Source organism: Leuresthes tenuis, unplaced genomic scaffold, assembly GCF_036924035.1.
Source record: "Leuresthes tenuis unplaced genomic scaffold, fLeuTen1.0.hap1 SCAF_21, whole genome shotgun sequence".
Lineage (NCBI taxonomy): Eukaryota > Metazoa > Chordata > Actinopteri > Atheriniformes > Atherinopsidae > Leuresthes > Leuresthes tenuis.
Window position 1 is genome coordinate 17,466,485 of NW_027325375.1, and position 16,208 is coordinate 17,482,692.

At 40.9% G+C, this 16,208-nt stretch overlaps 1 protein-coding gene across 2 annotated transcripts in view; it reads right to left on the reverse strand.

The window, feature by feature from the left end:
• The window catches only part of dchs1b (dachsous cadherin-related 1b), an 83,585-nt gene that overhangs the window by 12,220 nt on the left and 55,157 nt on the right, over positions 1-16,208 (reverse strand). For both annotated transcript variants that reach the window (XM_072374487.1, XM_072374486.1), the window contains exons 5-13: positions 7,692-7,880; positions 6,353-6,584; positions 5,732-5,968; positions 4,311-5,366; positions 3,910-4,097; positions 3,152-3,248; positions 2,859-3,016; positions 521-961; positions 111-406 (exon numbers count right to left, since the gene is read on the reverse strand). In XM_072374487.1, the coding sequence (XP_072230588.1) occupies positions 111-406; positions 521-961; positions 2,859-3,016; positions 3,152-3,248; positions 3,910-4,097; positions 4,311-5,366; positions 5,732-5,968; positions 6,353-6,584; positions 7,692-7,880 (2,894 nt within the window). The remainder of the gene's footprint in view (positions 1-110; positions 407-520; positions 962-2,858; positions 3,017-3,151; positions 3,249-3,909; positions 4,098-4,310; positions 5,367-5,731; positions 5,969-6,352; positions 6,585-7,691; positions 7,881-16,208) is intronic.

Here is a 16,208-nt window from a genome sequence, read left to right on the forward strand (position 1 = left end):
GAAATGTGACATTACAACAAAACAACCGCTGTGTAATTAAGGTAGCCTTTAGAGGCTTCTGTGTTCCGTGGTGTGATGACTCACAGTCAAACTACTGAAATGTAACTCACCCCACAGGTTGATCCTCCATGACGCTGACTGCAGATGGAGAGCTGAAGACTGGAGCATTGTCGTTTTCGTCTGTCACAAACAGTCGAGCGGTTACTGAACCCCACCGCCTCTGCAAAGGATCCACTGCCTGGTCTGTGGCCCGCACCACAAGGTAGAGGGAGGGCGTGGACTCCCGATCTAACTTCTGTCCGAGGCTCAGGACTCCACTGGAAGGGTCGAGGGTGAGGAGGTCAGGTGTGTCAGGCCAGTAATGCTCAATGGAGTAGTGTAGTTCACTGTTGGGTCTGCTGCCATCCTATTTAAAAAGAAGCATAGAAACAAATACTAACACAAACATAGGGTGTTTTGTTGTAAACATACAGATGTTATACAATGGCACAAAGTTAGAGTGAATATTTCACTTTCCCACCTGATCCACAGCCTGGAATGTATATATGGAAGCCCCTGACTCTAAGTTCTCTGCAATAACAATGGTAACAGGGTCTTCTGAGAACTGAGGGGCATGGTCATTGCTATCCTGCACGTTGATATCCAGCTCCACCAGGTGACTGCTAGGAAACGCCTGGGAGAAGTCAGACACCTCGATGTGCAGTGTATATCTCGATCCCTTCTCATAATCCAGCTCACGCACCAGGTACACGTCGCCCTTTAGACGGTCTACCATGAAAGTCCCATCCCGGTCTGTCTCTCCCACTACCAGGTAGGTAACCTGGTCTTCCAGAATAGCTGATTCATGGTGGTCATGTGAGCGAACTGAACCGATGATCGTGCCTGGAGGAGCCCCTTCAACTGTGTTCAGGGTCATAGACAGGACACTGGGCTTAGGTATGGACCTGGAGGAGCTGAGAACCTAAGGGAAAGCAAACTAGAGTAAAAAACACATATTTTCTGAGTACTGAGTGAATTTCATCACCTAATAGTGGTGATTTAGATTGCAATCACATTGAATTTTTTACATTAAACAACCATGGATCACAGGTAAAATACACTGAAACAAACTAGAAAACCTTTCAGCGTATCATTTCAACGAAGCAAAGGAGCAAATCGTAAAGGCAAGTGCTGTTGTATGTGACTGGATCAGATTCCTTTTTGACATTCTGCAGACAGTGAAGCTATGTGTCTTTTATCCAACCCATCTCTAAACATGGCCTTGGGCTGTAGTCTGTTTCTGTTTTGTTGTCATTACTATAATAACCCTCTCAGACATTTTCATTGTAGATGAAGGCATTATGTGCAATGCTTCCAGTAAATATCTTGACACTGCGGCATTCTGGCTTTAACATGAGTCAGGGTCTGTGACCTAAACAAAAGAATGATGGGTGTGGTAGCGGGGGAAACTGTAAATACTTCACTTCAAAAAATGCACAGCAATAACCAACCTCCACATGTTTCGGTCTGGGCTAAAGGGAAACAAATATGTGCCAGAGGGGCTTCGGCCCACTGAACAGCCTCAGGGTCTTTCCTGTTCTGGGACACATCAAAGAGCTCTTAAGATAGCAAACAAATGTAGATTTGAACCATCCATACACACCCTCGAGGTACAATCGGGTTGCAACGATCTATATTTTTGTCTGTTGTCATAATAAAGGATGAACCTAAAATAAGAGGGAAGTGATGTGGATGATGTGCATAATTTAGAATGACAGACTGGTCCGCCAAAGAAAAACTGTTTCTGTTTATTATGGAGTTGCAAAGGCATTAACCGAATGCAATGAACTGAAGTTTGTGGTTTATTTAAGCTGTTGACACATATTCACAGGATGGTAGGACTACACAAGCAGACAAAGCTATTTGCTCAAACGAATATTAGCTTATCAAATTACCTCGCAGTGCAAGCAACTTTATTGCAGTATTTGTGCTTTTTAACTACTTTTCCTATTCATGCTGTCTACTACATGTACTGTAGTACTTGTGGTATACAATATCTCTGTGCCAGATTCTATCCACAGCTATGTGAAATGTTATCTCAAAATCCTTATTTTGAAATGTTACTTAAAGTGTTTGAGTGTGTCTTTGTGCGTGCATGTATATTAGTGCCTGCTACTGTGCAGTGTTGTGTGTTCCCTTTCCCTCAGTGTGATTTGATGCAGCTGGCTCTCATCAGATCTCATCTGGGAGCGTTTGATTCCAAGGTGCCTGTTTCCCCTCCGTCTAATCACACTGTCACACAAGCAGTGCACAAGCGAAATCTAAGGCAAGCACTCCTGCTGCAATTAGCATCCCTTTCCTTTCTGAAATCACATCACACAAACACACAGAGCTCCCAAGCGTCAAAGCAAGCCACCACCCTTCTTTAGCACACATTTTTTCTCCTGCTGTTGAATTCCTAATATTGTACGTTGATATGCAGGGGAGACCTTCTAACAGAAAGTTCAGAAAATTAGCTCAGTCCAGCCCGGCAGAGTCCCACAGCTCGGGGTTTTGCACCGTGGGTTTTGGTTACCCTGCTGACCTTTGGATCAGGAAACACACTCAAGATTGGATACGCGCTTTTGTTTACATAGGCATTCGTTCAACTTCCCTCCTTCTCATTTCTACCTTCTTTTCCAGCTTCATTGACAGTTACACTGTTACACTGTTCACACAAATTTAGGAAATTGCTCAGAGAAAGTAATGCAAAAAGATTGAGATAGTGTGCAGATGAGACAGTTTTAAGTGTGCTCACCAGACTGGCCTTTGGTTCCAATCATATAATACCTTAGAGGTGATTAGGAAATACATGTGAAAAATGTACAGATCATATTAACCTGTATTCGTATCTGGCAGTCAGAGGTGAGGCCTGGTGTGCCGTGGTCAGCAGCAGTCACAGTAAAGGCATACTCGGCTCGCTCCGCCCATCTCAGAGGGGAAGCGGTTCTGAGTTCACCGCTAGTGGGGTTAAGGGAGAAACGCTCCGCTCTGGAGCCTTAAAACGATGCAAGGGAGAGCCAGTCAAGAAAAAAACAAAGAAACCAGTGACATCAGTGTATGGTTACATGAATGCTATGGTGACCAGATTAATCTGTAAACATGTAACAGTAAGACGATTTCCATGACTAACCTGATAAAGTGTAGTATATGGTGCCATTCTCTCCTTCATCTGGGTCTTTAGCTGTCACTGTCCCCACCACTGTCCCAGATGGAAGCCCCTCTGTAACCTGCATTTAAAATTGTTATCATATTATTGTTTTTCTCAAACATACTACACATACATCGCATTCATAACATCTGCCCTTATACTATAAAGTGAAATTAAACTGTTTCTTCAAATTTCTATTGGTAGTTGAATAGAAGTTGACCCATAAGAGCTGGGCCATAAGTTGAAAGTTAAAACTATTTTAGAATATCACAAAAATTGAAGGTGAACCAAGCAAAAGTTTGGGCAATCAAAGAGAATGGAGCTCTCTGTGAACTTTCACCAAGGTTTCACATTTTGCCTGATAGGGTGATAGCTAAGTAGCTGCCTAGCTGAGAGTTGACACAATCGATACTCAAAAAGCAATGTTATGTTGCATCACAATGAATATTTAAGTAACTTTATAAACACTTATGTTTAGGTCAAGAAGATCACAGAGATTTTTCAGAGGGAACAAGTAGAATTGCTAAAAGAATTGCAAAACTTCTGCTTGACTATAGAAGATCTTCAGGAAAATTTAGTAAGTACACTTAAGTACACTTGAGGAATGGTACTCTGTTTGATTATGCAGGAATACCTGCACAAATATGACCTCCATTAAGGAGTCATTTTCCAACATTGTATAAGAGATTACTCAAGGTGCTAGATCACTCCTTGACTAATTTATCCCCCTCCATTCCTACCTGAAGCAGCAGCTCTCTGTCAGGCCTGACATGAGTGAAAATTGGGGCATGGTCATTTTCATCCAGCACAGTGATATGAGCAGTACCAGTGGCGCTGCGTGGAGGCGTACCCCCATCTTGCACGACCACAACCAGCTGATAGCTGGACTGCTGCTCTCTGTCCAGGGCAAGGCGGGTGCTGATCTCGCCTAAAACAAAATAGAAATTCCCAGAAGGAGAAGTTCAATGGTTTTACTGAGAGAGAGCAAATCATAATTACCTTACGTGAAATTTGATCCCAATTACAGCTGCTTACAAGTAACAATTAATTTGGTCTAACACAATTCAAATAAACAGTATCAAGTGTATAATCAAATTAAAACATAATTAAGTTATGCTGTTGTTATCATGCTTATTGTCACCTGTTTGTGAGTTGATCTGAAAGTGCTTGTCTGAGTGGAGCAGCTTGTAGGTGAGTCGAGCATTTAGTCCTGCATCTCTGTCTGTAGCAGATACCCTGCCAAAGCCTGTCCCTGCCAGCAAGTTCTCTCTGACAGCCAGGAACACCCTCTCCTGGCTCAGTCGTGGGGAATTGTCATTCTCATCAGTTACAGTCACTCTGACAGCTGCACTGCCGGTTCTCCCTGCTCCTCCGGGGCCTGACGTGGCGAGGACAGTCAGCAGGTACATATCTTTGACTTCTCGATCAAGAGAGCTCCGAACAAATAGCCAACCACTGTCTGGCATGATGCCAAATCCAGCAGCATCACCATCAGGCCTGAGGCGATAGGAAATAGGGGAGGAGGAAGAGGATGAGCTTCCACCATTTCCAGAAGCCTCTCTATTGAGAGCTCGAACCTGGAGGAAACGAGTGTTGAGTTGTGTGCTTTCCCGTAGCTCTACTCGGTAGGTGAGTGTGTCAAACTTGGGGCCATGTGCATCTTGTGCTTGGATGTGGACCACAAGTGTGAAGGTGGAGCTGAGCTGAGGTGCTCCTCCATCCTTGGCAATCACCTGAAGATCATAGCGTGGAACACTCTCATACGAGAGACTTCCAATCAGACGTATTTCCCCACTGCCACGATCAACACCAAATGTTCTCTGGCCACTGCTGCCTGCAGCCCCAGCAGAGACTAAGTCAAAGCTAAGCAGCCCATTATGACCAGAGTCCTTGTCTGTGGCCTGAATACGGTAGATTACAGTCCCCATTTTGGTGATCTCAGGCAAAAGGAGTGACTCCGATGAGGAAGGTAGGAAGGTAGGGGCGTTGTCATTTACATCTGAAATAGTTATGTGCACCCGGCTGGTTCCATAGGCTGGAGGAGAGCCGTAGCGTGCCTGGATCTCCAGGTCAAGACTGGAGCAGGTTTCGTGGTCGAGAGGAAGGGCTGTGCGAATGGTACCGGAAGCACTGTCCACTGTGAAAAAGCCATCAGGGTCTCCAGATGAGATAGAGTAGAAGATACCTTTAGATATACCTAAATGTAAAACAGGGGGAACAAAAGAGAGTTGAGAAAAAAACCCACAAATAACCAAAAACTTTAAGAAATAGATGTAATTTTACTAGATAGAGGGTAGACTTCCTTTGACATGGTTGCTATCACCAACTTGGCCACTAGATGGCAATAATTTGTTAACCTTGTTACAAGCTCTTTTAAAGAGTGTGAATATTGCATCAAGGAGCAAAGAGATAAGTGAATCCGTATGTATCCGTATCCAAGTTAGAAACAGTTACACTGCATTATACTGGTTCCCATATGAGTATTGAAAGCAAACAAAATGGCCAAGGGCAGGACAGACATAAAGATAGGAGACATTTAGTTGTGATTACAAGTTTTCTCACCTGTCTTAGTAGCAGCGCGGACCATCCCCACTGCTGTTCCCCTGAGAACATCCTCAGACACAGTGAAAAAATACTGCGCCTGTTCAAACACTGGAGATGCCACGGAGCCTCCCACTATGCTGACATTCACACGGGCATTAACAGGTGCCATCAGACCACCGCCATCCTCAGCTGATATCACCATGGAAATGACAGTGTTGGCTTTGCCATGTAGCGAGCGAGAGAGAGAAATCACTCCTGCAAAGGAAGATGGACAGAGTATACTTTGGTTTAAAATGTTAAAAAGCATTCTCACTACACTGGCTTTGAAGTCAAGAGAGCATTTGACTCAGCCTAAAACAGTACTCTAAAACAGGGATAAAAGTGTCTTGAAGCTTACAGAATATAGAAAATAACATGTGATACAACAATCTATGTTTTAACTGCTAAAGCATACAAATCTCTCTTCATCTATTAATAAATAATTTGTGGATAAAGGGAAATACTAATAAAAAAATTAGCAGATGAAGAGATATGTTACTGAGTTTTAGCATCGTAAGGAAAAATAATACACATTTTTATTAATTATAGAAATAACACAGACTCTCACACCCACACACACAGACACACACACACACACACCTGTGTCCTTGTTAAGGGTGAAGAAAGTTGAGCCCCCTCCAGGTACTGTACGGTAGATCACCCTGCCGTTTTCCCCAGCATCAGGGTCATTGGCTGTTACCTTGACAACGGAAGTTCCCGGGGCACTGTGGGTACTGAGACTGACAGTATACAGGATTGGATAGAAGGTGGGCCTGTTGTCATTGATGTCCAACACTGTGACTCTAACACGGGCTACTGAGCTCAGACCACCCTGTTAGAGAAAAGAATAAAACAATTACTTTGGTTTTCCACATTCAGATAAAAGCTAGCAGAATGTGCAAACTCATATGAGCAGGCATCAACACTAATGATATAACATTCCTTCAACCATTAGTGAAGATAAATGGGCGTTGCATTATAAGAATTGTTGTGGTATCAAAACAATCTCCCTTTTTTGACTGCACAGTATATCTCCAACGACAGCAAAAAATTTGTTTTCATCCCTTTGGAGACAAGGGACAATCCAAGACTTTTGTTATTGAACTCAGACCATAAATCTGTGTTAAACTGTGAATATGAGCGGCACTAAAAAAAAAAAAAAAGCCAGACAGATGAGTTGTCTGTTGATGACCCATTAAATATGGAGCCAATCAGCCACTTTATGCATTTGTCAGCAAAGTAAAAAATTTGTACTCATTCATTTGCGGGCTTAGTTTTATGTGACCATAAACTGGGATAGCTGAGACAAAAGGGAACAGACACTATATGGATTGAGTTGGGCATGTGGGACTGTGTGAGGAACACTTATAAATCATAACAACGGTCATGAGTTTTTATTCTATTTCAAACGCATCCATTGTGATTAATTGATACATGTATATCTGACTAATGGGATGACCCTTGAACAAAGAGTGTTTAAATGTGATTTGATACATTCTTTAAATGGTTTGTTTTCTTGCTTTTTACCTCCCTGTATTCTGTTTTCCTCTGATTGCTTTACCATGCTGTTGTTCCTCTATTTTTGAAAGCAATGGAGTTTTAAGGATGCGTTCTTCTTCAAACGTTACGACTGTCACTTTGATCAGATTCATTTCAGAGGAGCTGTGCACATCATTAATTTGCTCTCAGCATAAACATTTGATCAGAAGTATTCCATTTGAAGCAGGCAATGTGTTTGGTCATGAAGAAAACACAGTTCTACAAATACATTGTCTTTCTTGCTAGTGATCTAGCACTTACTGCGGTTGAAATTTTTGGTCTCCTTCAGGGGTCAACTTCAGTCAAAACAATTACGCTTTGATTGCAAAAAAATGCTTATTTGCTTTATTGTCAGGAAAAACATGTAGAAAATATAGCATCAAAGAAAAAATGTTCTTACGCCATCTGTTGCGGTGACAGTCAAATCAAACTGGTCCAATGCCTCGTCCCTGTCAAGAGCTGTGCTTGTGCAAAGCTGGCCAGTCTCCTTGTCAATGGTAAAGGGTGCCTGCAATATACCTCCAGAGCTTGAAGTCAGGGTGTAGGATATGGTACCAAAGGAACCACGGTCCTCATCTGTGGCTGACACCTAAGGCAAAAAAAAAAAAGAGACACAAGTTAAGACTTAGACGCTCCATCAGTGTCAAATGGCCTTTGAGACGGGATTTCAAGAAGCACAACAGCATCACACCCAGCAGGTTAGAAAATCTGCATGAAAGAAATTCTCGAAGTGTCACAGTTTTTATATATGAGCTCAGGGACTTTCTGTTATCACAATAATGTCCCGTAATACGGTAACCCCATAGGTCTGTACATCTGCTCTTGTCCAAATATCACACGCCACAGCACTACTTGTTATGACTTCCAGAGTACTATAAAACTGAGCACATGTGAGAGCGATTCCCCCTTTATAGATCACGGATATACAATTTGAAAAAAAGAGAGAGAAATCTCTTCCGTGATGTGTTTTGACAAAATGGCAAAAAGACAGGTGGTGCTGTGTAACCAAGGAAACAGAGGCAGGGAACTGCAAGGTCCTGTACAGAAGAATAAGGAATAAAAAAGAGTTTTGACAGAGGTTGAGTGTTAGGTTAAACAATAAGAAAATCTCTCAAATGACCTGGCCTTATCCTGCTGAAAAAAGCAACTTCTTCACTGAAAAATGCGTTATTTGAATGGAAACACATGTTCCTCTTAAACCTGTATATATCACTCAGCATAAATGAGGTCTCTGATGATGGGCAAGTTACTCACGCCATGTGCAGAAACGTAAACCCATACAGTGATAATGGAAAGTGTTTCTTTTTTTTTTTTAAGTGGTCTAGTGGCCTTTATTTGACAGTGGTTGGACAGGACAGGGGGCAGAGAGAGTGGGGGAAGACATGCAGCAAAGGGCCTCAGACTAGTACTCGAACCTGGGCTAAGTTACAACATTTGTAGTATTGTATCATACCTCTTTCTAATCATTATAGTATTTAAATGATTTGCAAATCACTGGACTCTACTGTACTGTATATTTACATTTTACACAAAGTATAAAAAAAGGGGAAATTCAATGGACCAGCCATTAACACATTTGGTTTAACTTGCATATATATGCCACAACAAATCTACTGAAATACTTGGAAAACACATAATACAACAAAGATTTTTCTTGCCAAAAACAAAAAGAAAATGTCCCGTGTGCTCTTGGATCATACCTCATTCTTCTGATCAGATCAGATCAGGAAGCACTGAAGGCAAGCTACATGTGTACATGTGGCTTATAACATCACTTCCTCTTTCACACAGAGCCTCTGTGAAATCTGAATTGTTAGATTTGTAATTTCACTCGAACAAACATTTCGTTTTGGTGTAATACACACTCAGTCAGAGAGTCATTTATAATGAAGGGTCTAGGAATTTAAGGAATCAATCTCTAAAATTAAGTGAAAAAAACAGTCACTAATTCTCATATGATTAATTTTTGTCTAATAATTAAAGAAATAATAAAGAAAAGAAAGTTTTAAGTCAAACTTAAGATGAACATGAATACAGTGACTGTTCGGATGTGGAACCTTGAATTATTGTTGAAGCTCATTTTTCTTTTTCTTTTGCCATATTGGCTACAATATTCTTTAGTAGTATCATTATATAAGTAGCACAAAGGTCTTCTTTTCTATAGATGCTTAATGGTGTTGATATAGTGTTTTCGACCACATCCAAAATTATGTTAAAACATTAAAAAACAAAAAAACAGCTGTAAAAGTTAACGTTTTCATCACACATCTGAACGTGCCCTGGCCCTGAACCCCACAGAGGACAGGACCACCATAACAGACATCCGGTCTGCAGTGGCCCTCCTTACATCTAACCAACACATGTCTTCAGCATTACGCATACCAATTGGCTATATACAGATAAAAACACTACCACCTTGACTCATACTGTTGTTCTTATGGAACATTAAAACAGGAACATTAGACCAGTTCCTTAAGGGTTATTAGTAGCTGTATCACCAAAACTAGACAGTTGTGTTTTTTGAGGGATCACATTGTACCTCTTCTTTTGGTCAGTGTTTACACTGGGGAGTTCTAGATCATTGCTGGGACTTGCTATGGAGTGCAGTGTTGAGACTAGCACTATCTTTTGGGATCTACACATATGTCTCAGCGTTCGCTGTATCTTCCTGACAGTCTGTGATGGATTAGCCACCTGTGGGGATGAGAACTGGATGACTGCGTACAAACTCAAACACACCCGTTTGCATAGGGGGATGACCCCATCCTTTTTCACTAAATCTAATTAAATGGATTTTAACACCCATGGCTGCCCCTTGGTCATAGGATGACTTCATCGTCACCTTTACCTTTAATGTCAGTCCCCACTAAAGAAGACCGAGAGGGATTCCGGCCTGGATAAGGAAAGAGAGGAGACATTACAGTGTTTGTTGAAAGTCTGTGGTTACACTGTGTACATGAACACACTTGGAAGTCATTTTTTAAACTGAGACTCCGATGGGAAAGGATTTGCATCGAGGCTGGGAACAAGAAGAAGAGCAGGACATCGATTCTCCACACACTCTAAACTTTTAAAACCCTACGCAGTATGGTGCAGATTCTTCATGCTGCCAAAACATGCAAGACAAACACAAGGTTATACAAGAAATCTGTGCAAATGCTCTTTCATGGAAACCATGGGAGCTATTGAAATTAAAGATGTAATCATTTGGGTTTTTCTGTGGTTTCATACTATACACAGCGGTGATGTTGTTGAACTTCAGCTGCCAAACCAGTAAATTGAAAAGAGAAATAACTAAATGAGTGACACAACAGACACAACAAACACAGAACTTCAAGACTCTAATTCATAACAGCAATGACAAAACACAACATTTGGAAATGTCGAGCAGAAGAAAATTACATCAATCTTACCTAAAATGACAAAGCATATAAGATTCTGCTTTGTGAACCTTATGTTTTGACCTTGTCAATTCATCTGAGAGCATGACACCAAAGCTCAATTTAAACTACGTAGGCCAGTAGGTTGGTTCAGATTAGATACTAAAATCTCCTCCTCCACTTTGCTTCTGTTTTCTGCATCTAGAACACAGATCTCAACTTTTAAAAAATGACAAAGTTTTGGAACCAAAAAGTTATTCTCATAATCATCCATACTCAACATGTCTTCTTAAATTTGGAAGGCCAGACCGAAGGTGTTTGCCAGAGAGGAACCCCTCCCACACTGGAGCCTGCTTTCTGATCCAGGAGCAGCAACTCAGACTCATCTCTGCATGACTATTCCTTATTGTGCTCTCCAGAGTCATCCTGTTACAGGAAACATCCAAGTACATAGCAACACAAATAAAGACGACAGTCTATGCTTTTCACCATCTAAATCTCTTGCTGTTTAGGATAGTAGATCTTGTGCTTGTCTGAAATAGTATTAGTTATACACCCAGCTGTATAAGATCAACAGCTGGGTGGTCTGGTTGTTATGAGCATTGTTGATAACTGAAAGTTTGTTTGCCTTGTTGAGGTGGATGCTCTACAGCAAGAATCTGAACCTCTGCAGCATCTTTTTACTTGCTGTTAGCATTACTTGGATGATGCAACCTTTATAGATGCAATGTGCCGCTGGAATACAAATGCATCATATGGTGGCCATTATTCCATGAAAGGACGTTTTTCATGTTGATTTTTCCTTTTTTTTATTGAAACAAAGTGAAACTAGAGGCTGCCTGGAAAGTTGTATATGTCTCACCAGTGGTTGACATTTGGAAAGTGGTTTGCTGTAATTGTATGTATACACAATTTGCAGTTAACGGGCAAAATCTTGTAAAACCGTGTAAGGGATTTCTTTGGGAGCTCTGATGGAACACCTGATGTAAGAAAATCCAAGTTTTTAGAGAAAATGATTTATGAGAAGTGAAGGCTCTCTGATTACAGTAAGATTAGCAAAAATAAAAGTAGTTCTTTGAGGCTCAGCTTTTTTGTAGAAAAACCAAAACCAATTGAAAAAAATTGAAAGTAAAACCTAACTTGGAGGAGTTTAAAAATGTTTAGGGCTATCTTAGAAAAGTTAAACCAGTTTTGACTCTGGTCTTACCCCTTTCCTTATCAGGGGTCTTTTTACCAAAAGAATGCATTTATTTGACGAAGCAAAATCTTGAAGGCCACATCTAGCTGAAGACTTCAGACTTCATGGGGACGGGGGACTCACATCCATCAAAACAGATGCATCGTTAACCTGGCTGCCACAACATAAAAAATGAGCAGCTTTGCTCCACAGAAAAAAACAGAATTTACTTCAAAATGCACTGCTACAGTTAATCACCTCCCAATCTTTAGAACTAAACTGTAAGCACAGATTGACCTGTTATGAAGTTAATTGATTCACAACTATGCAGCTGTTAAAAGACAGCCAACGCCTCACGCAGCCAGCCTGGAAAGGACAATGCGAAAAACAGTTGGGAAGAGCGTGCCGAGAATCAGAGCCAGGACTCAGGCCTGGAGCTTTTAGTCTGTAGAGACACATTCATCCCTGGCTTAGTAAGAAGAGGAATGATCACTCACTGGAGCACAAGCATAGATCCAGAGCTAATCATTTACCTGCCTCACTATTCCTCACTACTACACTCTTTTTTCAGTCTTGTTGTCTTTATGCTCCTTCTGTCACTCTCATTACCCTTCAGATAAAGGCGATGTCTCTGCGTGGGTCTGCTTAGATCTCAGCCACACACCTCATACGTTCCTGTCAAACACTCGACATACATCACCCAGGTTCATCTGTAAGGGATGTTTGATGATGCAGGGAGGGTATGCTCCTCCGAGTGGAAAATGGAGCAGATTAACAGGTTGGTCTAATTACATCACGGGTCCAAAAATGTACACTTTGTACTGCACGCATATTTTTAAACTTCAAGAAAGAAGGCATTTACATCAGCTGATGTGTTTCAGCTCTAATTTACTTATACTTCTATATTGGATTATGTTTTGTTTTTTCTTTTTGCTCTTTTCACTCCTTTCTTATTCTGTCCTTCACTCTTTCATTACATTCATGGCTTTATTCTTCTTGCCATATTCTATCATTGCTCTTTTTTTCCACTACTCTGTTCTCATCTTCTCCAGATGTGGGCGCTGGTCCAGAATAGATCCTGCTGTTCCCTGCAGTTTGTCTCTGTAAAACATTGGTTAGTGTCAGAGAGAGTCGACGTGCAGCTTCTCGGACACAGCTGCAGCTCTACTGCGGCTCAGGACTTTTATGGCTTCTCATGAAAGCAAGGCAGAGAGAGTTTTTACAGGCTTTTATAGTAAAACCAGGAAAACACAGAGTCATCCCGATCTCATCTACCTCTTCCCTTTGGATGGTGTCAGGCCTGAATATCAATGCAAATGTTATCCAACTATAAGTAAAGTATTATTCCAGTTTTCCAGTACATATAAATGAAGTTTCTTACACACACACCAGTGTAAGTTATGGTGTTCCATGGGGTTCTGGACCTATTCTGTTCTCTCTGTAAATGCTTCATTTTGGCAATATAATCAAGAAATTAAACATACACTTGCATTCTATCTAACGACTGAACCTAAAAAAACTAATGATTAACAGAAAATACAGGCTTGTCATGGAGAGATATTGGCCCGGATGGCTTGTCATTTCCTACTTTTTTGTATGGGGTAGTAACAAGGTAAATATTTTTGGTCTTGGACATCTCACCATCTAGTTACTCTGGATGGCATTATCCTTTTTTTTCATCTGGGTAAAATATCTAAATAAAGAGCAACTTGTCCATGCATTTATCACATTAAAGCTAGACTATTGAAAAAAAAAAAAAAAAGTTCAAATAATTCCCTGAATTTCCTTTCAGTTGCACCCAGAGTACTGACTGGTACTGTCAAGAGAGATATCATTTATCTTGCATAATCCTCTTTACGGTGGCTCCCTAAATCCTTCTTATCCGATACAAAGCCAATGACCAAACTCCATCCCTCCTTAAAGAATGCTGCCGTGCTTGAGTTTCCAGGGATTGTTAGCTTTCAGGTTTTTCTATGAAACCAGCTCTCACTGTGGATATAGGAAGTTTTTACATTGGCGCTCAAAACTTTTGTATTTGACAGAGCTTATAATTAGTGAGTGTGAATCTTGCGTGAGTTTATTTTGTTTGCTGTTTTTCCCTGTATTCAATTAACTCATTACCAAATAAGATGTAATTTGTTGTAAATTGTTCTGATGAACTCCATATTTTTGGATACTTTTAATTTTATTTGCATTTTACTGCTCTTTTGCAAATTGCTTTCAGCTACTGTATAAGTCTCACTCGTGTTTTTCTACAACTGTGCTTTTTTAATCTTTACACCTGTGCTTCATGTTCTGTAAACAGTAAAAGTATAAATCCATCTGGGCTGAGTTGAGCTGACTCTACAGTACAATCACTATTAAGAAAATACATTTTAAAAAATAAATCATTTTTTTCCAGAAGCAGCACTGACCATGTATGAGCATGATGACTCTGGAGCTTGTGAATGGAATCCATCCATGTTGGATAATTGGACACAGTCTGAAGTTATTTACAACAAACTGCAATAATAGTCTGGGTTAAAAGTTATAACAAGTGATGCACTGTCAGATGGAACTAAAGAATTAATTTACCTTTGTTGCTCTTTTTCCACTGATACATTCTTTTGCTCCCAAGTGAGCAGCATTCCTCAAACTAGGCATTCTCAAGTCTCCGAATGAATTTCTACTTCTCTGTTGCCAATGAGTTAAGGCACTATGGGTACAATTAAGATATATGGCAGAGAAGGAGAGAGGGGAGGGGAAGGTGGGAGATGGAACGAACAGGGGGGAAATAGTTTGGCAAAAGAACAAAAGGCCAGGCTAATGATAACATGAGACCTTGAGATGGGAATGAGGAGGACTGAGGCCTCATCTCCCTACTCGTTCAATCTCCATTCCTCCCCTGACCTCCCCTCTTCTTTTATAGTCCCTTGCCTATTTTCTGTCCTTTCTCTCGCTCGTTCTTTCAGCACCCTATTATGGCAAGTGCTTGTTGTCTTTCATGTGGAGTTCATGGCTGGAAATGATTACGCACATCAAACCACGGAAGGGAAGAGAAGAAGGGGAGGGAGGTAAAAGAGATGGAGCGAGCGAGACTGATTTCTATATTTGGAAGAAAGAATGCTAAAATCATCAATGAGCATAATAAGGGATGATGTTTACCAAAAACTCCCTGTGCCTCTTTTCCTGTCGTCCACACATTTACATTCTTGTATTTACACGGTGGCAAACATATTTGTTGATGAGCCAAAGCTAAACAGTAAACTAAGATGCAGAGTTACTGCTTCAGCCTGTGGTGGTTAACATTAACATATGGGGTGTTTGTTAGGAAGTTTATCTTTGGGCTCAATCTCATGTTAAAGGACACAAGGCATGGTTTACCTATGTTGGTTTAACAACATGATGTCACTCACTACTTAAACTCCAAGCTTTGGTTTTGAATCATCAAGAAGGGCATTGACACAAGCATGCATGATGCTTTGTACAAATAAATCAAACACAACTTTTTTTTTTTAAATAAAAAACTCAAACAAACTACAGTTAATGCAATACAGCTTTTCCTATTCTGCCTCTACCGTGTTGAACTGAAGGCAACATCAAAACAGATCAAGTCTTTAAGAAGTCAAATTTGAGTCAAGGGAAATCAAGATCTAACATCATCAAAGATTTCTTTGGGCTGTTTTGCCAAGACGAAGCATGGACTATATGGATCCTCAGAAGCCTTTACTTTACACAGATGTAGAGACAGGGATTTCTGCCATTCAAGAAGCTGGAACCCATGACTACTTGGCCTAAACCCATCAATTATCTAAAATTATTGGCAGCTATGGTTTCACATGACTACTTATCTTTCTTTTTTTCCCCCATTCTTTTTTCTCCAGTTATAAGCTTACTATGGTTTGCCTTTCAGACACATTTAGCGCAACGCTTTAGATTCAAATTATCAGCGGTGCAGTCTAAAATCTCCAGCAGAACAAGCCAGCTATGAGTCCAAGCCTATCAGAAGTAGATCTAGCTACAGGTAACCGAGTCTTTTCCAAAATCAGGTAGAATGAGAGAAATTTGACTGAATCAAAAGTTAAAAGTGTAGTCGGAGGAGATAAAACGCCACTTACAGGGATGGACAGAAAGGTAGAGGGGCACAGTGAGGGATGACATCACTTAACTGCTCTCTGAGGAATGATAGGAGACAGAGGAGATTTAGATGGTAGTGATCCTATCTTGCGCAAAGCCCGACAGTATGTCTGCTCATGTGCTCCTCTCCTGTATGTGTCAGTGTCTGCCTCTCCTCCTCCTTTAAAGGTTGTTTTTAAAGTGAATCCGCCGGGCCCTGACTGACAGCTGGCCTAATCACAGGAGAAATCAGACATATTTTTTT